Raw genomic sequence first — 22,773 nt, 5'->3', positions numbered from 1 at the left:
TACTGGGCTTGAAGCTGCTGCTCATACTGGAGTCCTGCCGTTACTTCAATAGAGCCGTGATTACACTCTTTCTGTTAGGAGGGGTCCGTTAGATTGGCTCTCCATATAAGTGGTCTTGTTTTTGTGCCGTCCTTTGTTCAACACTGTCATTCTGGGAGGAAGAAAATTACAGCAGCATTCCTAGAAAGGGAACAAACATTGTGTTCTTTGCTGAAAGAATAATTCATTTTGATGAACACAAAGTTTCAGTGATTTATTATTTCACAGAATCGCGAAACATCACAATACTTTGCATATCACAGATCTTTAGGTGTCTTTACTTGGATGCTACTACATAACGTTGACATAACCACACTGTACACATCATAACAGGTGTCATACCCTCTTATGGGCTGTTATAACATATGTTATAATCAGGCCATCATGCCTATTCAAGTTGGTGGGGCAGTTTTCAGTACCACGCTTTTCGAACTAGAAAAACAAAGTTTTGCAGGAACGTAGATCCCATGCCTCATTAGTATGCTGGTGCTTTTCTGACGTGTGGTTTTCATAAAACGATTGTTCCAAGACTATTTTTTCCCATAGGAAATGAATGGCAGGGTGTTCAAGTCTAACTGCCTCAAATGTAAGGCTGTCACGTATTTGTATGACTTTTTCCCCCATATAACTAACCTAGAGGAGTTTCTGCTTAAACGTGTAACAATTCATTGACATTTAGTGTGTTTTGTTTATATTTACCACCTTATTGCTCCAAATAATTATTCAGTTGTGATATATTTTTTGGTCTTTTGCCTTCTTTGTATCTAGTACACCTAATTATATCTAGTATTTATTATATATAGTATATCTAATTACACTCAGTGTAATTAAGTTAGACTGAATTGAGGGTTAAAATAATAATACCCACAATAATTACCTAGTAGTCACACTGACCCAGTTAATGTGTGTGGCTGTAAGAAAAGTGTTGCCATAACAGCCATAATAACTGTATCATTATCTGTATCATATCATCCTCTACACCTGGAAAGGTTTGTTAAACTGGCTAATAAACTGGTCTAATATTGTGTGTGAGATGAAGGGAGGAATATCCCTCCCCCTTTCAGCTGTGGTCATCAGGAATGAGAGGTGACCTCAGGGTTATGAGCTTTAATATATGGTTGCCTGGTCCGCCCTTTATTTACCCCTCTCACAGACACATACCTGCCTACATACTGCAGCCCTACTGAGAGGAGGATTTCATCAGCTGCTCTGGTTTAACGCTGCAGTTCAGTCGATCTGTGCTTGACTGATTTAGTTTATAATAAATACATTTAATATGATTCCACTGACTGAGATAAATGTTACCGATAAAGCCGTCCAATATGATTTTATGTGGTCAAAAATGAAATGGGTTATATTAGACTGATATATAATATATAATGTTGGCCAAAAAAATTTCCAAAATATTGCTCAGTTATGATTAGTGAGTTTTGTAAAAGTAAGAGCTGATAAACTCCCTGAGTGCCTCAATTATTCTATAATTTCAGATGGTGAGTTTCTACTGTTTATTAGAGTTTAAGGTGTAACCATTCAGAAATGACCATCATATCAGTCAATAAACTCTGTTTACCTCAAAATACTGCAGAATAACATTGAAGTTTAACATGCAAAATTATATTGTCAGTTATCAGAATTTACAGACCTTTAGAGTTGGTACCAGTATTGATGGCAGGATGTTCAGCCAGACCCTCATTCTGTCAGTAAAGCACTGTTTAACTCAACTCATGTAAAATGTGTGTGTATATTATTGGTTATTGTTTATGTGGTATTTTAACTCCTTAAATATGATATTGTTTCAAAATCTTCAGAAGATCAGAAAATCAGGCCTGTAATGCTGTCTGTCTGTTTGTCTATCCCTCAGTCAATCTGTCTGTCTTTCTGTCTATCTGTAAGATGAATTTAATATAAAATGTTTGGTAATGGTATTGGTCTTAGTTTAATGTAAATTAATTTAATTATGTTTGGGAAAGCTGTGTTTGTCTGATCAGTCATACTGTTTTCTGCCGGATTTTTAAATCTTATAAATGTTTTTTAAAGATGATAAAATCGTGATTACAGTAGCCACACCATGTCCGCTGACGAGCTCATAGTGCGGAAAGCTTTTCCTCAGCGTTTCTCTGCATCTCTTAAATAGTCTGAAGGAAGAATTAGCATCTTAATAAGGCTATTATGTAATGAAAGCTCACTGCCCCCGTTTAGCGTGTTTTAATTGAGCAGCAGAGCTCAGTGTAAACAGTAATTTGATGGTCATAATCCGCTAGTTCAGAATGCTTATCTGCTGTTTTAAGTTATGCAAAATGAAAACATTAGTTTTTAAGCAACTCACTCTGACGTGTGTAATGTGTGCGTGCTTCTCTCCTTTATGTAGAAATAAAACACGTTCTGTCAGTTTACAAAAGATTTAGTTTAGTTTATTTCTGAGCTGTCAGTCATCGTTAGTGCTGATTTGGTTCCTGTCAGAACCAAGGTTTCACACCTAAATTGCTCTGAACGACTCTGTTTACATCTTAACCAGTTAATCACACAGGAATTTTGGAAAACTGATTGTTCAGTCCTTCCAATTAGTGTGTTCAGCTACTTTAAAGTCACGATCACTGACACAGCCTATTTAATCTCCATAGAAAAGCACTGACCAATAGAATGGGACACTCTGGAGCAGCTGCCCATGATCCTAAGGTCTCCATGTCCAGTGCCCAGCATGGGCTAGAGGGGTATAAAGCCCTTGTGTTATAAAGAACTGTGTTCTGGAGTGATGGAGCTCCATCCAATACCTTTGGGATGAGTTGGAGTGACCCAGAACTGACCATCCAACATCAGTACCTGACCTCACTAGTGCTCAATCAGATCCTCACCTCAGTGTTCAACATCTAGAGCTGTTACTGCAGCACAGACTCACTACTAACACCTTCATTGTTCAGACTATGTTCATTTCTTTGTAATTACAGTCACATCTGCTGTTGAGTGTTAGCATTATTCCATATTTTCCCCTCAAATCAATCCAACAGCTGTCCACAGTAATCAAAGACTGAAATATTATGCATGTTTCCTTTCAAGATGAAGTATTGCATGGATGTTGATTGCAGTGGGTTGAGCTAGATTCTGATTAGACTGTGGCTTTATATGCCTTTACATGGAAATTACCACATAAACAGAGGAACAGAATTACTTTACACAGACATTCCTCCTGTCCCTTCCAAGGATGAGCAGGTTAGAGGGTTCTGGGCTACAGTCTGTAAATGTACACCTGTATAAGACATCTGCATGGTAGGTGTTTCTGATAAAATGGCGGAGTAGTTTAGACAAGGTGTATTTATAGGTGTAGACAAGTTTATTTATTCAGCACCAAAATGGAAGTGATTGGGAACGACAGCAACTCAGGCACTAAGATAAGATAAGATAATCCTTTATTAGTCTTATCTTATCTTATCTTTGTGCCTGAGTTGCTGTCGTTCCCAATCACTTCCATTTTGGTGCTGAATAAATAAACTTGTCTACACCTATAACGGATAAGCGGTTGGCCACGTAAAATGATAGAGCGGGGTCAGCGGATGCTGAAACGCAAAGTGCGCAGAGGTCACCAACTTTCTGCAGAGTCAATTGCTACAGACCTCCAAACTTCATGTGGCCTTCAGATCAGCTAAAGAACAGCGTAGAGAGCTTCACGGAATGGGTTTCCATGGCCGAGCAGCTGCATCCAAGTTGTACATCACCGAGTGCGATGCAAAGCATGGAATGCAGTGGTGTAAAGCGCTGCCACTGGACTCTAGAGCAGTGGAAACATGTTCTCTGGAGTGACCAATCACGCTTCTCCGTCTGGGAATCTGATGGACAAGTCTGGGTTTGGCGGTTGCCAGGAGAACAGTACTTGTCTGACTGCATTGTGTTGAGTATAAAAATTTGAGGGGGCGGGGATTATGGTGTGGGGTTGTTTTTCAGGAGTTGGGCTCAGCCCCTTAGTTCCAGTGAAAGGAACGCTTAATGCTTCAGCACCAAGAGATTTTGGACAATTTCATGCTCCCAACTTTATGGGAACAGTTTGGGGATGGCCCCTTCCTGTTCCAACATGACTGTGCACCAGTGCAGAAAGCAGGTCCATAAAGACAGGGATAATATAGTGTATATACCTGTGTGTAAATGGGTGAATATATCCATTTCTATAAAAAACCCAAAATAAAAATGTTTAAATGTTTATTTCCTTTCACTGCATATTTTAATACACTTCTCTGGAGAAACTTGCATTTATATTCACAGCTTTGCCTCATTAATGGGTACTGTACTGTTCATATACACTGTGGCTCAATTTCACTAACCTGTCAGAGTTCAGATCAGCGGTCATTAGGGAAATGTCTATTTTGACAATGTATTCATGTGTATTTACACTTTTTCAGGGGTTGCATTTTTGGAATAATGCAAGTAACAGCATGAAACATGAAACTCCTTTTTCCTTCTGTGTGGAAAAAAGAATCAGCCCTGATGGTGAAGAGCCACGAGTCACGATGACCATGAACACAGAGCTGCTTTACTGTCACTGCTATTAAATTACTTACTTTCACTGTAGCTGATATGAATTGATGGAAATGATTGACGTATGTCTCTGTGTGTGTTTGCTGTGCAGGGTGTTGATGTGGACCCACATCTGTCCCTGGCTCACCCTGCTGACTCCAGACCACCCAAAGAGAAAGTGGAAGACCCTGTAGCCCGGTCCACAGAAGCAGAGGAGCTGTCAATCAGGATAGGTAGAGCTGGAGCTCACTCAGGCAAGCCTCCCTTCATATACCCACTCTCTCCCACCAAACCTGCACTTGCAGACTCCAGGCATTAAAGCGATAGTTTGGTGAAGAATCAGATTTGCTCTGTTTACCCCAAAGCTATGACTGTTGTCCAAAGTTTACCTTTTTAACTTAAGCACTGAAGCTACGAGGCTAATGTAGTGAACAATCATTACACTCACTTTATATTGAGTTAGTTAAGAGGATTTAACTGATTTTTCTATACTGTTAACAGTGGTGGTAATAGGAACCAGACATCCACCTCTCAAGGCTCCCTCACAGAAATTTCCCACATGAAATGGTTATGAATTCACTGCCTGATGAATTCACTGCCTGATGAAGATGCACATAATAATCTGATAACTGCAGAAAATCAGATCGTTTCAGGAACTGGTTCAGTGTGTTTACACTTAATAATCTGATAACTACAGAAAATCAGATTGTGTCAGTAACTGGTTCAATGTGTTTACATTTAGTAATCTGATAACTGCAGAAAATCAGATTATGTCAATAACTGGGTCAATGTGTTTACACTTAATAATCTGATAACTGCAGAAAATCAGATTGGGTCAGTAACTGGTTCAGCGTGTTTACACTTAATAACAGGATAACTGCAGAAAATCAGATTGTCAGTAACTGGTTCGGTGTGTTTACACTTAATAATCTGATAACTGCACTAAATCAGATTGTGTCAGTGTCTGGTTCAGTGTGTTGTCATGCTCATAAGCAGATAATGGGAAATTCAGATTTCTACTTTACAACCAGCCAATAAACTCACAGAGTAAAATGTGATGTAAACGTAACATAAAACTCAAACTTCATGAGTGACTTATTTTTTAAACACTGCACAAATCTAGAATTTGAAGAATATTTCGATCCTTCATTTCGTTAAGCATGTATTTGGTTTCCGTGTTGCTCCAAAAGTGTTCATGTAAACAGTAAACAGTGAGCGTGCATGTAAACACGCTATATCTGTCCTTTATGTGTTATCTGCATTAGCCTCGTTGTGCTTCAGTAAAAAGTTAAAGCAGCAAACTTCAGACAGTAAACATGCCTTGGCTGATTTCTTAAAACTATCGCTTTAAGATAAACAGAACCGAAGTGCTGTTTTAATGTGCCAGTTCTCTGATGGCTTTCTGTGAAGGAACGTCTCTCACGTAAGCTGTAATCCTCTGCTTCTTCTCCATCTCTCCTCCTGTTACAGATTAATCAGTCCATTCTTTCTTCCCCTCAGAATCCTAACATACTCATCACAGTCTTCACTGTCCTGCATCAGATCTTTACAGTCATGCACTGTGCTTAATCCTGATGTTCTGTGCAAGAACCGGTTCTCCATGTTCTATTCCAGACAGTTAAAAACATCTGTAACTGACCCAAACTCCAGTGCATGCAGTCTAACACGCTCTGCAGGTCCTGCCTTTTTCTTTCTGCCTTTGAATCAGTAACTGCAGCTTTCTCTTTTCTTTGTTCTGGGACTTTTTGAGGATAATTAAAGGGCCCTTATTATGGAAAACCGAGTTTTCCTCATTGTTCTTAAGACTTTTATAATAGTTTGTAAACTTTCCCCTAATGTACCCCTCAATCTCCAGTCTATATACATAAGCAGCCTTTTTTAAATTCTCTGATTTTGTGATGTCACACCTACAGTAGATTTGCCCAACCCATTCACACTGAACTTGTAAGGAGTGTTTTAGTCTGGGCTGCTTTTTGAATGAGAGCACAATACAGGGCAGCAATCAGAATACACACATATTCTAAGCCATTTCTCCTTCTGGGTCACGGAGGGAGCTGAAGCCTATCCCACTGGTCATCGGTCACAGGTCGCCAGTCCATCGCAGGGCAGATTCACACCTAGGGGCAGTTTACCATGTCCAATTGGCCAGACTGCATGTCTTTGGACTGTGTGGGGGAACCAGAGAACCCGGAGGAAACCCACGCAGATACGGGGAGAACATGCACACAGAAAGGACCCCGGTCACCCGGCTGGGGGATCGAACCCAGGCCTTCCTTGCTGTGAGGCAACAGCGCTACCCACCACGACACCACATTTAAATATATACAGGAAGGTGCAGCCTGTTTCATTCTCAGAGACAAAAAGTGCCAAAAACAATAAATTATGGCTTTTTTGTTAGATAAATCTTAAGTAGGACCAAGAGAAAACAATAGAATACAATAATAATGCAGATTTAAATTACAGTGAGTTTATTTCTGACAAGGATTAAGTTTTAATAAACATTGCTTAAACATTCATATCTCAGATTCTTAGTTAGTTGGTTTCCAGGTTATCATAGCTAAATACCGTGTTAGTCCACTACTTTCCTTTGTCATTTTGCAATAATAAGCATTAAACCTGGAGCTGTTCTGTTGTGTTGTTAGCTAACAGGCTAACAGAGCCAGTATACAGCAGGTTTTTCTGTTAATATCTTATTTAATGTTTGAGTGCTTTTCATTATTAAAGCTTGTAGTTGTACTCAGGTGGGTTTTCACTACAGTAGCAGTGCTTAAGTCAGGATTTTTTTATTCCTGTGATTTATATCCAGCTTAAACCTCATGGATTTGGTCTAAACTGAGCATTAGCAGCCTTAGACGCCCCAGTCCTCCAGCGGGCAGCAGCTCCACTGTATTAAGAGCTTTTTTGACACTTCAAACTAAGTGGAAATAAATGCATCACTGGATGCCCTTGTCATTGTGGAACATCTTTATGAAAGACAGTTACAGTCAACGCTCTGCAGCCCTCAGGCCATTACTGCCAGCAGCGCCAAACCCCAGAGGCTGAGTCAGAGTCCGGCTAATTAACGGAGCTAAACGAGTGGAAAAGCGCTTTGCTTTACCCACTTTAGGCTACTAAAATGCCTTCATTAGGCTTCATCTCCTCTCCCAGTTGGTGACAGCTGCAGATCCGGTCTGCCTTTACAGATCAGAACCATTTTCCTTAATCCCACCTTCACCAGCTAGTGATAACGTGACCCACCTGACCGGTTTATTAGAGTGGAGAATCATGGACATCTAATGACGTACGTCTTACCTGGTGCTGAGGTTATTATTCATATCATACAGAAAGGAAGAGGTCAGTCAGTGACGTTAATGTGATGTCATGCAGGTGGACCATGCAGCCGTGATCTGGCTCTGAAAAGTGCTTCAGTTTTGTGAAGTTTTGGAAGAAAATCAGGAACTGATTTCAGATGCTGGACGTGATTGATAGAGAGCCAGAAGAGCTGTGGATGGAACTCAAAGAGGGCATCAAAGGGGAATCGGAGAAAAACATGCAAAGAATGAAAAGGAGGAAGGATGACAGATGATATTGTGGAAAATATATAAAAGAGAAGAGAAGCCAAAGTCAAGATGGATAAAGATATTTTACTAGAACTGAAATGTGGATTCCAGAGAGATACCCAGCAGGAGAAGAATGATCACTGCAACAATGTCTGTAAAGAAACTGAAAATGGAAACAAATGTGGAAAAATGAGGATTGTTTTCCAGAAGATACATAACGAATATATTTCATCAGGAGTGGGTCGCTACTGTTACGCTCCCCTCAGATGCAGCTAGTGGTAGAGACGAGGGAACATGTGGCATGTGATGGAGGAAGGAAGGGAAGGACATGAAGACACAGTACACCGTAAAAATGATAGAGTAGCTGATTACATGGCTTTTCTTGAGTTGACTGAACTTGAGGACACCAGAGTTTCCTCACTAGCTGGCACTCCTTCTGTCACACAGTCCATCTGGCATATTCTCCTCTTGGGCTTCTGGACATGAACAACTTTGGCATTGCTGGGATTCAAACTCTTAGCCTCCTGATGTTGGGATGAATTATTAGACAGCTGCACCACATGAGACGATGCGGTGATTTAAAGCAACACATTTTCTTCAGTGTTTTAAACATTTGCAGATATAAAGTCTGAGTTATCATGTGTTCTTGAGTGGTGCAGTGGACTAAGCCGTCACCCCATCAGGAGGTTGTGAGTTTGAATCCCAGCAATGCCACAGCCATCCATAAGTACGTGCCCAAGAGGAAGAATGTCTAGCTGGGCTATGTGATGGAGAGAGTTCTGGCTTGTGGATAAATTAAGTGTAAAATGCGTTTGTTTGATTTATTTATCTGAGAAACAGAACTAAAAAATTTAGAGACTTTTTGAGTCAACTAAGTAGTTTGAGTTGAGTCAACTCAAGAAAAGCCATGCAATCCATTACTGTATCATGAGTTGAGCGTAATTGCAATTTCACTCTTTCTTGCTTTTTCTTTACTTCACTTCCCCAAAACGTTTACAATACAAAAATAATTTTTACAAAGAAAGAGCAAACAAAACTAATCTGCCTATCCAGGCCTGATGCTGGTCCTCACCGAAATACAGCAGGTTCCACTCGCCCCTTACCTGATGTACATGACCAATAAAATAACTACCAAACTCGCCCGTCCACACATCGTGCTGGAGGAGAACAGTGAGAGACAGAGGGTAAAAGAGGGAGCGGCAAAGTGCGATTATATTGCTGGCACCCCAGAAGTCTCAGACACGCTAAACGCTCCTACACAAAAACTCCTCTCAGGTGGGTTCTTTTATTTGCCAAGACCTGCCCCTCAGCAGGCAGCAGCGACTCTGATTGGTAGACCAAAGAGCACAGCTAAGCATCAGCGATGTCCTCGTTGGTCCATTGCACATCTGTATAGTAGTAGAGCTTTACATCATAACAATAGCAGAACCTTTTACTAAATGGAACCATATACACAGTGTCCATCGATGAGAACCATTTTGTGATACTTTTCAATAATGGACGGCTGATAAACTGCAGTAGCAGGTGGGCTTTTATCTGTAACCTTAAACCCACAGAGTGCTCCTGATTCCCGTTTCTGATAAACTGATAAACTGGCTGGGGTAGAAGCTAATAAATTGGATAAATGAAGTGCAGAAGTTTCCTCTCCGGTTAGATTTCCAGTGATGCTCTGGGCCGTGATTGGCCTTTTCCTGCTTCTCTTAAATCCACTCCGGTTGGTGATTGTGTTTTAGTGGGTGAACTTTTCCTTTTATTTTGGGTCCATTTTGGGTTTTTTCCTCTCATAGCCATCATAGAAAACATCGTCCAGAATGTAGCATCACGTTTTTAGATGCTGGAACAGTGTAGATGGTGGAAATGTGGTATATGAATGTGGACGGTCAGCACTGCCTTTTAGAACACTGTGCTGAAAAGGCCGGTCACTCTACTGATCACTCAAACTCTACAGAATCCAAGTGGGAATCACACACTCTTAAAAAGATGGTACTTTAAGGGTTCTTTAGTTAAGATGAAGACTCTGACTCACCAATGTTCTCTTACGTGGGGTTTGTTCTCAGGTTAGAACAGAATCTACACACACTCAAGAGCACAAAGTAGAACGGTTCTGCGTTTTAAGAACACGTCATGAAGCTGAGTTTTTCTGAGGACCTTTCTCAAGAACACCTTTAAAAACAAACTTAAATAAAATAAGAAGGGTTCTTTGCCTGGTGAAATTTTTCTTCAGATTTATGGAGAACGTGTTGTATGTGGTTATATATAGCACCAAATAGGTTCTTCTTTTGTTACAGACTTGACATCTTAACATCAGCAGGATCCTTTTTGGTGCTACACAGAACCTTTTTAAAAATAGGTTCTGCTTAGAACCATATGCAGTGCAAATGGTTGTTTGAGTGTTCATGATTCTATGTGGAATCAATGTCCTTACTAAAGAACCTTTGAAGAACCGTCTTTTTTAGGAGTGTAGGCATGATTCTGCAATGTTTGGTATGACTGTTGGTCAGGGGTGTCCAGTTTTACCCACAAAGGGTTTTCATTCCAACAATCCAGGAGCCGATCAGCTGTTTAAAGACTGAGAACAACTGTTTAAAAGAGTGGTATTGAGTTAAACAAGTGCTTGTTTATGTTTCTGCCTGTTTGGAATAAAAACCTGCAGCCACTCCGGGCCTTTGTGGCTAAGATTGGACACTGCTGTGGTAGAAATGGTAGTGTATCACAGCAGTCTCTGGTCAACATTCCAGCAATGGTGATTATAGATGACAGAAGTGTGTGAGAGATAATTTAATAGCGTCCTACAAAACAATCAAAGGCTTCGTTCACACGTTGCCCAGATCTGATCTTTTTCTTGTGTGACACAGATGTGTGTCTGTGTGTCCGTGAGAACAGATAAACGCACTTAATCGGACATTTTCAGTTCCGTTTTGGGGCGCTTTCATGTCTGGTACTGAAGCTCAATACGTAATTGATCTGCAGCAGCACAGTTTATTCTGAACAGCCAGATTTCTGTATGATGGTTCTGTACAAAAATCTAGAAGAAACCAAAAGGCTTTGTGTTCAAAGAGATTTTGAAAGAAATGCCTGAATGCGGCCGCAGGACAACGCGGCTGTACCATGAAAGAACAGATAAATGTCTGAAAGCAAAGTTTAAAGAATCCAAGGACGCAAACCAAAGAAGTGACTGCGCCCTTTTTACGGCTCAAACACATTCTGGGCGATGAGCCCAGCTGTCAACCTCTGGAACTTCATAATTGCTCCTGTGATGCTGGTGAAGATGAAGCTGATCCGGGAGCAACTGGCGTTCATTGGTGGTTGTGATTGTTTACCTTTGGATGAGCTGTGATGCAGCGTGACGCTCTGTTCTTTTGCTCATGCGGCTCAGTTTAGGAGTTGATCTGTTCAGACTGGTGCATACAGACCACATTTAAGAGATAATCTGAACAGCCAAACAAAAAAAATCAGATTTGGTGAGAGAATCAGATTCAGGCCACTTTTACCTGCTGTGTGAAACTAGCCTAAAAAAACTAGCTGTTTTTTTTAGCTGTACTTGAGGGATGGTTCTGATTGGAACAGCCGTTGATAAGCGTAGCGGTCTAGAAGTGCAGCCCACCTGAGCCACAGCCTCACTTTTGGTCCATTTCCATTTCCAAGTCCAGTTCCATTCATCTGTGAAATCCAACAGAAACATACTACTAGGAACATTAGTGTATGCTCAAAACTCTTTACAGGTAAAACAGTAATGTCAACACTGTCACCTGGGCAGGAACATCACTGCTGTAGCGCTGATAGTATTACTATTACTGTGTTTAAACTGCATGCTACTTCTGACTGTGTACCACCGCAGATTATATGAGCTGTGTGTTGTAAGCGCAGCATTGGAGACCCAGCAGCACTTCATTAGCATTCACACCATGACAGGGTCTATAAAAAGGCCTGTATTGGGTTGAGATGTTTTTGTTGAGCAGGTTCATGACCAGACAGGTGTGCACAATATAGACCAGTTACCTCCTGCACATTTGCATATTCATATTGACACCTTTAGGGATGAGGCGCCTGTTCCAAACCCTCGCCCGCAGTGAGATCCGGTCGAGGGTGGCTGACGACCTGCTATAGTAAATGCCAGTATGTTTGCTCCTGGCGCACGATGGTGACCCAGCCTTGATTACATCCAAGTTCCTTGAGCTGCAGCGTCACCGTAAAATTGAGTGTAGCGGAATCGCTCCTGTTCAGCCCTGCTTTAGAAATCAGAATGAAAGTTTACAGGCTGAGTGTTCTGGAGGAAAAGTCACATTGTGATATTTTAGGATTTAATGATAAACAAAGAGTCCGAAAAAATGAGCTCGGATATATAAAAAAATATTCCCAAGTGGAGCTAATTATTTCTGTAGCGGAGGAAAGGTTGTGTTTAGAGGGTGAATTAAGGCAGCAGATGGATTATTCTGGTAAGATCTGTTTTGTGAATCACACACTGAGTTATAGAGTTTGATGGCCACACGTAAGAATGACTTCCTGTGGCGCTCTGTGGTGCATTTTGGTACGATGAGTCTTGAGCTGAATGAGCTCTTGTGTCTCATCACCATGTCGTAGAGTGGGTGGGAGCCATTGTTCATAATGGCCCGCAGTTTAGACAGCATCCTCCTCTCTGACACTGCCGTCAGCGAGTCCAGCTCCACACCCACAACATCACCGGCCTTGCGGATCAATTTGTTGAGTCTGTTGGCATCTGCCACCCTCAGCCTGCTTCCCCAGCATGCAACAGCATAGAGGATAGCACTCGCCACCACAGACTCATAGAAGATCCTGAGCATAGTCCGGCAGATGTTGAAGGACCTCAGGCGCCTCAGAAAATAGAGACGACTTTGGCCCTTCCTGTAGAGGGCGTCAGTGTTCTTAGCCCAGTCCAGTTTATTGTCAATATACACACCCAGATATTTGTAATCATCCACAGTGTCCACACTGACCCCGCTGATGGACACAGGGGTCACCGATGCCTTGTCCCTCCTCAGGTCCACCACCAGTTCCTTTGTCTTTGTCACATTGAGCTGCAGGTGGTTCCGCTCGCACCATGCGACAAAGTCCTTCACCGTTGCCCTGTACTCATCCTCTTCACCAACTGAGGTTCAGCCGGTGGACAGCCACTCTGACATTATCCTGCCTTGATAAATTTGGAAATTCATTTCCCCTCAATGATGGCAGTCAGTCCAGACCCAGAGGCAGCAAAGCAGCCCCAAATCGTGATGCTTCCACCACCATACTTCACCAGTTGGATGATGTGTTCATGCTGGCATGCTGGTAATGCTGTGTGGTCTTCCCAAAGAGTTCAGCATTTGCTTCAGGAGTCCATAACACATTTTCCCAGTAGCATTTCAGAACGTTAAGGTACTCTTGTGGTTTCTTTAGTTGCGATGCTGTAAAGGTGTAGGAACAAACTCTTCGGTGACACTCGTCTCTTGCATATAAAGATGTTTATTAGCATTGAGAGGTCGAAGTCACAGACAAGCCTTCGCGAAAGAGCTTGGAGAGAAAAGCCAAAATTCTCTGACACATACATTCCAACTCCTGGTTTTTATACCGGTGTGGACATCTGGCTTCTGTCAAAATAGCCTCAGTTTGTTCAATGTATGGATCTTCTTTAGCCAAATTTGGTATAAACATACGTTATTGTCCAGAGTAGCCCCAGTCTAATATATAGCATTGTTTACATTCAGGGGGGGCCCATCCTGTGCAGCTGCCTCCTGAATCAGCTCCACCATATTTCAGTCAGAGGCCCACAGGATAAACTCAACCAGAATCTACACAGTCTAATAACCAATATGATAGAAAATAATGTTACGACTATAGAATTAATAAGGTCAAATTCACCACAGTACTTTTTGGCAAACTACAGCAATGTTTTTGGACAGCGTTGGCTTCCATCCTGGTGCCCTGCCATGGACACCATGGCTGTTCAGAGTTTTTTGAATTGATAGACTTTTTTGAATGATGGACTCATGGACAGAGATGGTAACCAGCTCCAATGATTTCTTCCAAGCTGTACTCAGGGTTATTTTTACTTCTTTGAGCATTCTGCTTTGTGCTTTGATCTTCTTGGTGATTTGGGCTGTTCATCCAGTTCTAGGGAGAGTGGACACAGTCTAAATTTATGGACAACATGTCCAACTGTAGACCAGGCATGTCGAACTGGGACTATTACAGGCCAAAGTGCTGCAGGGATCAGTGTTACCCTAACGCTCTGAATTCAGTTCCTGAAGGCCTTGCTGTTTAGCTAATGAGCTGAATCAGGTGTGTTTAATGAGGCGGCAAGCTGCAGTCTACAGTGTTTTGGCCCATGAGGACTGGAGCCTGACGCATGTACTGCATCTCTTTGTAACCCTTTTCAGCTTTGTTAAATCAACAGTTATGGGTTGTAGGTCTTCTGACGTGTTTTTATGAGGCCTGGTTCACGTCAGCAGATGCTTCTTGTGAAAAGCAAACTCAAAATGTTTGAGTGGTTTTAATAAGTCAGGGTAGCCTCATCTCGTTTCATCGATTGGACTAAAACCCTAACTCTTAACTCCACTTAGCTTTTGCTGAGGTCAGTAATTTAGGGGTTCACATACTTTTTCCAACTGACCCTGTGACTGTTTGAATGATGTATTTAAGATTTTTGTGTTATTAAGACAAATGTTTATTCTTTACTCTAATTAAGACCAGATTATAACTGAACTTTATTTTGACTTTAAATACAGGTCATTTCAAAGGGTTCACGTATTGTTTCTTGTAATATCAGAACCCAGTTCTTCATTGCTGGCACCATCTTACTGGCATTTTCCATTCAATGCTATCTCCTTCCATTCAGTGGAGCATGGTTTAGAATTAATCCACGATAATCCATGCTGGCTGACATTATCCAGTGTGCTCTGAAAGCAGCTATTTGAGATGCGTATCTGGAGTTGAGCTGCGGAGCTTTCCTGTTATAAATAAGTGACAGTTCAGATACGAGGGCTCTCCTGTCCTGTTTCACTGCAAGCTTATCACACCATCATGAACGCAGGAGAAGCTTTAGTTCCTGTGGACAGAATATTTGTCAGGCAGATCTAGAACAACTTGACTGGAGAGCCGTTGTAGATATCAGTCTCTAAACCTGCAGCTCACCTTCCTCTCAGTTTACTAAGTACAAATGCCTTGTTTCACACAACAGTCCAGTGTTAATGTGGTGTTCTCCACGGTTCTGTAATCTGGAGGTGTCAGTGTGGCTGTTTGACGCTGTGTAGTCATCACCGTCTCATTTAATGTGGCCTGGTTTGCAGCGTGAAGCTCTAAAACTGTTTCTAATTAAAACCCTGATGGGTTTATATAAGAGAGCACATGCAGGTTTAATTACACACACTGTAATAATAGGCAACAATAATGATAACAACACTAATAATAATAATAATAATAATAATAATAACCCTGTTATGGATTTCACAGGAGACATTATGCCCTGGAACTGCAAGTTATGCACATTTAATCTAAAGTGCACTGGTGATATTTTTGTGTGTTCTACATTGAAAACATTTAGAAATCTGTTTGATTGGGTTACATTATGTGAGTGAAAAGTGAAAGGATAAATTGTGATCTGAGAAAATAACAAGACAAATTAAAGTGTGCATCGCATGAAAAGTCACATGTCCAAAAGTACAAAATAAAACTTATGCAGCATCTTAAAAAGATGTGATTATCACAAATGAATATATATGAAAATGTATAAAAATATATAATAAACATACATATGACTATATGACTCTTGACACTGTCATGACAAAAGTCATGGAAGAGGATCAAGTATTGTGGGGGACCCCCTCTCGCCCAGCACACTGCAGCAACTCAATGTGGCATCAGTTCCTCAAGTGGACAGAAGACGTCTGGAGGGATGTTGAGCCATGCCCCATCATTCGTCATGCTGTTGGAGTTTTTAAACACTGTGTCCACTCCCTGTCCACTCTGTTCGACACTGCTACCTTGTCAGTCCACCTTGTAGATATAAAGTCAGAGACGATAGTTCCTCTGCTGCTGCACAGTTTGTGCTGGTCATCCTCTAGTCCTTCATCAGTGGTCACAGGACACTGCCCACAGGATGCTGTTGGCTGGATGTTTTTGGTTGGTGGACTATTCTCAGTCCAGAAGAGACACTGGGGTGTTTAAAAACTCCAGTAGCACTGCTGTGTCTGATCCAAACAGACCAGCGCAAGACACCACCTATCACACCACCACCACCACGTCAGTGTTACTGCAGTGCTGAGAATGACCCACCACCCAAATAGTACCTGCTCTGTGAGGGTCCATGGGGGTCTTGACCCCTGAAGAACAAAGTAACAAAGTATCAGAGAAACAGATGGACTACAGTCTGTAACTGTAGAACTACAAAGTGCACCTGAACAGTACGTGGAGCTGATAAAATGGACAATGAGTGTAGAAACAAGGAGGTGGTCAGAATGTTCTGCCTGACTGGTGTATGTATAGATGTAAAAGTACACTCCCTTGAAGGACAGAGTCAGAACGGTGGGTTTGGGGTCTCCAATTCTGCAGTTCAGAGTTAGTTGGATACTCATGTCTCTGTATTAGTTCTGATGTTCAGAGCGAAGCACTCACTCCGAGCTCCTGTCTCGTCTGTTTCCTAGGTTAGTTGAGCACAGCTGAATAATTTAGCAGGTAATTGGAAAAATTACAGCCTCTCTGCCACTCCGTTTGTTTGTTTTCTCTTTCTGAGTACCTACTGATCGAGAAAGAGAGAATGGCCTGCTGGAATGGTGTGTGTGATGGAGAGATAAGCTACTTTCGGTCTTCAAAACAGACAGCCTTCTGAGTTTCCAGCTCTGCCGTTCGCTACAGCAACACGTCTAAATAAGCAAGACACTTCTGTCCTCTGAGCTTATCTAATCTGCTCTGGATTGAATATTTAACGCTGGTATTGGTTTAGACAGCCTCGCTGTGAGCTGATGATAATTTGACGGATTTAACACGTCACTCCTGCGTCTCATCCTTGCCAAAATACAGGGACGTCAGCAGAATCCGTGCTGTTCTAATGCGTGAGAGTCTTAATGATGGCCATAGGGTTTATAAACGGTGTGTGTTGTTATTTAAGGATGCCTTTTATGTCTGATATGTCTTTAAAGAAAATTCAGTTGCTGGCATTTCTAGTAAAGAATGTGAAGTAAGTAGGGGACAGTTAGCAGTGGGGAAATTAGACGAAGCTCCTCTCAATTTATTCAAAAAAAAGTTAACCCCTTTTGTCTCTGAGGTCATCCTCTCTGGATCTGTTCATCTATTCTTAAACTCTCCTCTAAAGCCTCTTTATAGAACCTGATACTCATATGTTTCATATCTAAACGCTCCGTTATCTTCATTACTACTTTCCAAACCCGCTGCAGCAGCTTCAGCAACTGTAAACTGTCTGACGCCATTTCACACGAGTCTCCGATGTGGAAGAATGTAGAATGAAGTGTTTCTGGCATGATGGTCAGTCCTTAGTGATTTCCTGAGTGTCCATCGGTCAGTTTACATTAATGTAAAAATTGTCTCTTCAAGGGTTCTTTATTTATAATGGCTCGCTATATAATGATGAACACTCAAAGAACCCTTTGCATGCTTAAGTGATTCTTTACATCATGAAAGGGTTCTTCAGATTGATGGAGAATGCATTGCATATGGTTCTACAACCTTAAGAAAGTGGGTCTTCAATGGTACTTTAATATAGAAAATCATTCTGTATAGAACCATAAAATGCTCAAAGAACCATTTGATTGATCAAAATGTTCTCTGTATGATGAAATGTTTCTTCAGGTGGATGGAGAATGTACCAAAAAGGGTTCTGCTGTTGTTACTGGCTTGATGTGATATCTGTTTGGTTTTAACTGTTAAACCGTTTTTGATGCTATAAAGAACTCTTTTCAAAAAGGTTCTACATAGAACCACATACAACACATTCTCCATCAATCTGAAGAATGTTTCCAGATGTGAGGAACCATTTTAGCATGCAGATGGTTCTTTGAGTGTTCATGGTTCTGTTGAATAAAGTTTGCCGTTTTGAAGTGTGATGTATGTGAGGGCTGAAGTCTGAGCCGGACCCCTTGCACCATCTCCTTTGGCTGTGCTGGGTTCTATGTCCTTTGCTTTGTTCTTGAATGGATGCTCAGCTGTAGGAGGATGTTGATCTGTTGTTGTGGCAGATCAGTGTTACTGTGATGCATTTAGACTGAGACACCCCATGACTAAACTGGACGAGGAGTCGAGTGTGCAGACAGAACAAGCCGAGATACTTCAGACCATCTCCTCTTTATTAATCCTCACAGACGCAGAGCGCATATCACCCGTCAGATCACCCATCACCTGTGGAGGTGATGCCCTCCTCCACACTCATTAAACAACGCTGAGCTCTGGAGGCTTAGTGGAGTCTGAACTACACAGATATTAGAAAGTTTTCAGGAGCTGAACTGCGGCGTTGGCCAGACTGTGTTTAATTGATTGCAGGGCTTTTCAGATACACAGTGTGGATCAGAGTCCTGGTAGAGTCCTTCAGAGTGGAGTATAGTCCAGGATTAGGATTAGTCCCGGTCCAGGAAACTCTTCAAGCTGCGCTGTTATTACTGAGTGAAGAGAATATAAACCAGCTGAAATAATCATTTAAAAGTCAGAGACATCAAGTTTTTCACACCATGTCGTACGTCTTTACATATTAACATCACACACAGACTCTAAAAGAAGGTCCGGCTTGATGTTTCGGCCTCAAATGGTCTCAAATCAGCGTCACACTGATGAAGATGTGAGGACAGCAGTAGATCATTCATCCTCAGAGATGCTTCTTCACCATGCTTACAGAGGAGGGTGATGTAATTATTACTGGTGTTTCTCCGTAATTTTACTCCCATCTGAATGCGCCAGTGTTGGTCATTCCGGCACCTTTTACCTTCTTCTAACCCTACAAGCCATAAAAACAAACAACCTTATATTAATCCTGTGCAAATCGACATGTTGGTACATGTTGGTTGCTATTTTTTTTTCACTGTGGAATTTTGGAGGATGGAAGATCCTCAAATGGTGCGGCAGTTATTCTGCTGTCTGAGACCAGGACTGAAACTGCTGCGCCATTTAAAGTAAAACGGGAAAGTTTGAACAGTACAGCCTTGTTGTTCTCTGAGGCTAAAATCAGGCTGGTATGTAACATTACTGTTTGTAAGTGCTAAGAAGTTGTTATATAGGCAACCATCAAATACTGTAGTGTTGCTCATTATTTCATGCTTATGAACATGTTATGAAGTACCTGAATACTTAGCCTTCAAATATATTGTCCTCTGTGTCACTACACCCACTAAAACGTGAATGCATATGTATGTGAGTGTGTGGTGTATGCTCGGTGGGCACATATCGTTTGTCTCTGTTGGAGGTCGTGTCGACCAGAAGGGGGCAAATGTCACAGATAATAGACCTTTACGAGACAGAGGTGCCTAAACATTTACAACCAGCAGTAACGGGCTCCAGCCTCCGCTTACGCCGAGGGCTAACAGCCTGATGAACCTCACATCTCTGTCCAGTTGGATAAACAAAACGAAGTTTGACCCGCGGGCAGCTCAGACAACAGGTCACCATCGGTATGCCATCCACAGGCCCGGTATCATAGAGCAGGAGCACCTACAGCGCCGTTGGTCAACGCTGATCCAATCCCAGTTTAACCTTCACAGGTTCAGCCACAGCTATTGCTGACCACAACAAAACGTGCATTGACTGTATTTATGTTTTAGCAACATTGTACTAAACTAATAGTTTTTTAATGTTGGTAATAATTAGTAATTGCATACTGTTTTTATCTAATTTATCTTCTTCTTTTGCCAGTTTTCAAGATATTGACTTTGTTCCAACTCCAGAATGCACCATCTGATCAGGAAAAAATTGTGCACCCATATCACTATGATACGAGTCCTTTAGCGACACCCTATTAATCCTGTGAGATATCATAGCAACCACCAGTAAACACCAGCGACCTCGTAGCAACCGTCAGCCTGTTTCTGCGAACTGTTCTTAATTCTTTTAGTTAGTATTGGATTTTAGTCTTTTTGGTCAGATGTTTGTGGTTCTGGCTGGTGCTTTATGACCTGCCAGGCCAATTCTTTACTTCCAGAATTTCCTGATAGTAAGTAGAATCTGTTCTTCCATCTGCTGGTGCAGTTTTTCTTGTCACACTGGCTGCCACTGCCTGAAGTGTAATAGATCCTCCCCCATGATTAACAGTCCGCACAGTGTTCCTTTCATCAAATGCTGCTCCTTTTTTTCTCCAGATATGCCTTTGGTGATCATGGCCAGATCGGGTTCCAGATTCAACAGTAGTTGTTGCCTTTGGCTCATCCGATTCCTAATGGCAATTCTTAACATGCATAAACAGTACTTGTCATACCGTTAGGGCCTAACGAGTCAATTAGGACCTTACCAGTCAATTTGGGTCTAATGAGTCAATTAAAGCCTGGCAAGTTAATGAAGTTCAGAGACATCAAAACAAGAAAGGTTTCTGTTGCACTTACCACAATTATTATTATTATTTAAAGTTGAGTAAACATAGCTGTGCAATAACAAAGGGAATTTTTTTTGGTTTTCCACTATTTTACCATCACCGGAATCACACATAAGAATCCCAGTTTTTTTTTTTCTTCAAAGTGTTTTTATTGAACATCTTAAGCATTAATACACTATACAATACACGTTTTATTTTTTGTCATTATATCAACCCCCCCCCCACCCAAAACAACCCCCAACTGTTGCACAAATGCAAATATAGATTGAAAAGATTCATAAAGTATTAGTATTTAAAAAGGAGAGAAGAAAAAAAAATATAAATTACAAAATATGTACATTACTCCTGTGAGAATGAGATTAGCGAGGGATCCATCTCCCTAATTTGATCCAAAACCGGTTGCCAGATATCAGAAAATTTGTAGGCACAACCTCTTATAGAATACCTTATTTTTTCCATAGTCAAATTGTATAAAAGTTCAATAAACCACATTTTAAAAGTTGGAGGGGACTTATCTTTCCATTTAAGTAGTATTTGCTTTCGAGCTAAAAGAGTAGTAAAGGCTATAAGGATTTTATTATTTTGATTTAAATGAGAATACTGTGGTGCAATGCCAAATATAGAGATTATGGCCTCAGGCTCTATTATTGTCCCCAATATATCAGAGATAAACCTAAATATAGACTTCCAAAAATCTTCAAGTTTTGTACAAAGCCAAAACATGTGGTACAGAGTTCCAGGCTCAACTTCACATCTATCACAGTGAGGATCTATCTCACGTTTAAATTTCGCCAGTTTTACTTTGGACCAATGCAATCTATGGACCACTTTAAATTGGATCACTCGATGTCTTTGACATGTCGAAGATAGATGAATATTTTTCAATATAGATTGCCAGACATCCTCAGTTATTCCTGTAGCCAGGTCCTCTTCCCACAGCCTCTTCACGCGAGCCTGTGGTCCCATATTATGAGTATTCATTATACTATAAATTTTACCAATGGCTCCTTTAGAATACGGATTCACTTCTAGAAGAGTTTCTAGAAGCCACTCAGGTGGTAATGAAGGGAAATTACAAACAGATGATGATATAAAACTGCAAAGTTGAAGATATTTGAAGAAGTGAGCATAAGGAATTTGGAATTTGGTTTTCACTTGCTGAAAAGTTGCAAAACTGCCTTCAACATACATATCTTTTAATACCCTGAGACCTTTTAAAGACCAAGCATTAAAAGAGTCATCTATAATAGAAGGAGTAAACATGTGATTTTTTGCTATGGGAGCATGGACGGAGATATCATTAAGTGAGAAATGTCTAAACTGTCCCCATATTTTGAGAGAATGTTTAACCACTGGATTTAGAGAGTATTTGCATACTGGATGAGGTGATGGGAACGTTGAGCAGAGCAATGCATGTAATGAGGCAGGTTGACATGACAAATTCTCAAGAGACAGCCACTCAGGACCATCAATATATGATTTAAACCAATATAACATAGAGCGGGCATTGGCTGCCCAATAATAATACTGAAAATTGGGTAACGATAGTCCACCATGTTCTCAATGTCGCTGCAGGATACTTTTGCGGGTACGTGCATTTTTCCCATTCCATATAAATGCTGATATTAGCTTGTCTATGAGTAAGAAAAAAGATTTAGTTAAAAATATTGGAATGCACTGGAACAGATATAAAAATCTTGGCAAGATATTCATCTTAACAGTGTTTATCCTGCCTCCTAATGAAATCGGTAATGTATGCCAGCGTTTGAAATCTTGTTTTATAGAGTCCATCAGTGGAATAAAATTTGCTTTGTAGAGTATGCTTGTAGTTATTAGTAACCCAAATACCTAAGTACTTAAATTTATCTTTTCTCAGTCAAATGTGATTAGTCTGGCTGCTGTATTGATCGGCAGAAGTTCACTCTTTTGCAAATTTATTTTATATCCTGATATTTTTCCAAAACTACCAAGTAATGACAATATTTGAGGCAAGGTCTTAAGTGGCTCAGACACATACAAGAGGGTATCGTCCACATAGAGGGACACTTTATGTTCAGATTCACCCCTCCATATGCCCTTAATAGTACTATCAGACCGTATTGCAACTGCTAAAGGCTCAATCATCAGTGCAAATAACGAGGGCGATAGGGGGCAGCCCTGCCTAGTCCCGCGACC

The 22,773-nt window shown here is 41.1% G+C and overlaps 1 protein-coding gene across 2 annotated transcripts in view; it reads left to right on the top strand.

Moving 5' to 3' along the window:
* LOC108437321 (zinc transporter ZIP11) overlaps positions 1-22,773 on the top strand; it is a 162,181-nt gene that overhangs the window by 78,185 nt on the left and 61,223 nt on the right. Inside the window, exon 5 of one of the 2 annotated variants that reach the window (XM_017714349.2) lies at positions 4,655-4,775. In XM_017714349.2, coding sequence (XP_017569838.1) covers positions 4,655-4,775 — 121 coding nt within the window. Of the gene's footprint in view, positions 1-4,654; positions 4,797-22,773 lie in introns of both variants that reach the window. The other variant, XM_017714348.2, reaches the window with a different exon arrangement.

This window comes from Pygocentrus nattereri, chromosome 13 (assembly GCF_015220715.1).
Source record: "Pygocentrus nattereri isolate fPygNat1 chromosome 13, fPygNat1.pri, whole genome shotgun sequence".
Taxonomy (NCBI): domain Eukaryota; kingdom Metazoa; phylum Chordata; class Actinopteri; order Characiformes; family Serrasalmidae; genus Pygocentrus; species Pygocentrus nattereri.
The sequence above is the reverse complement of the archived record's forward strand: the minus strand, read 5'-3'. Positions and strand labels throughout refer to the sequence as shown.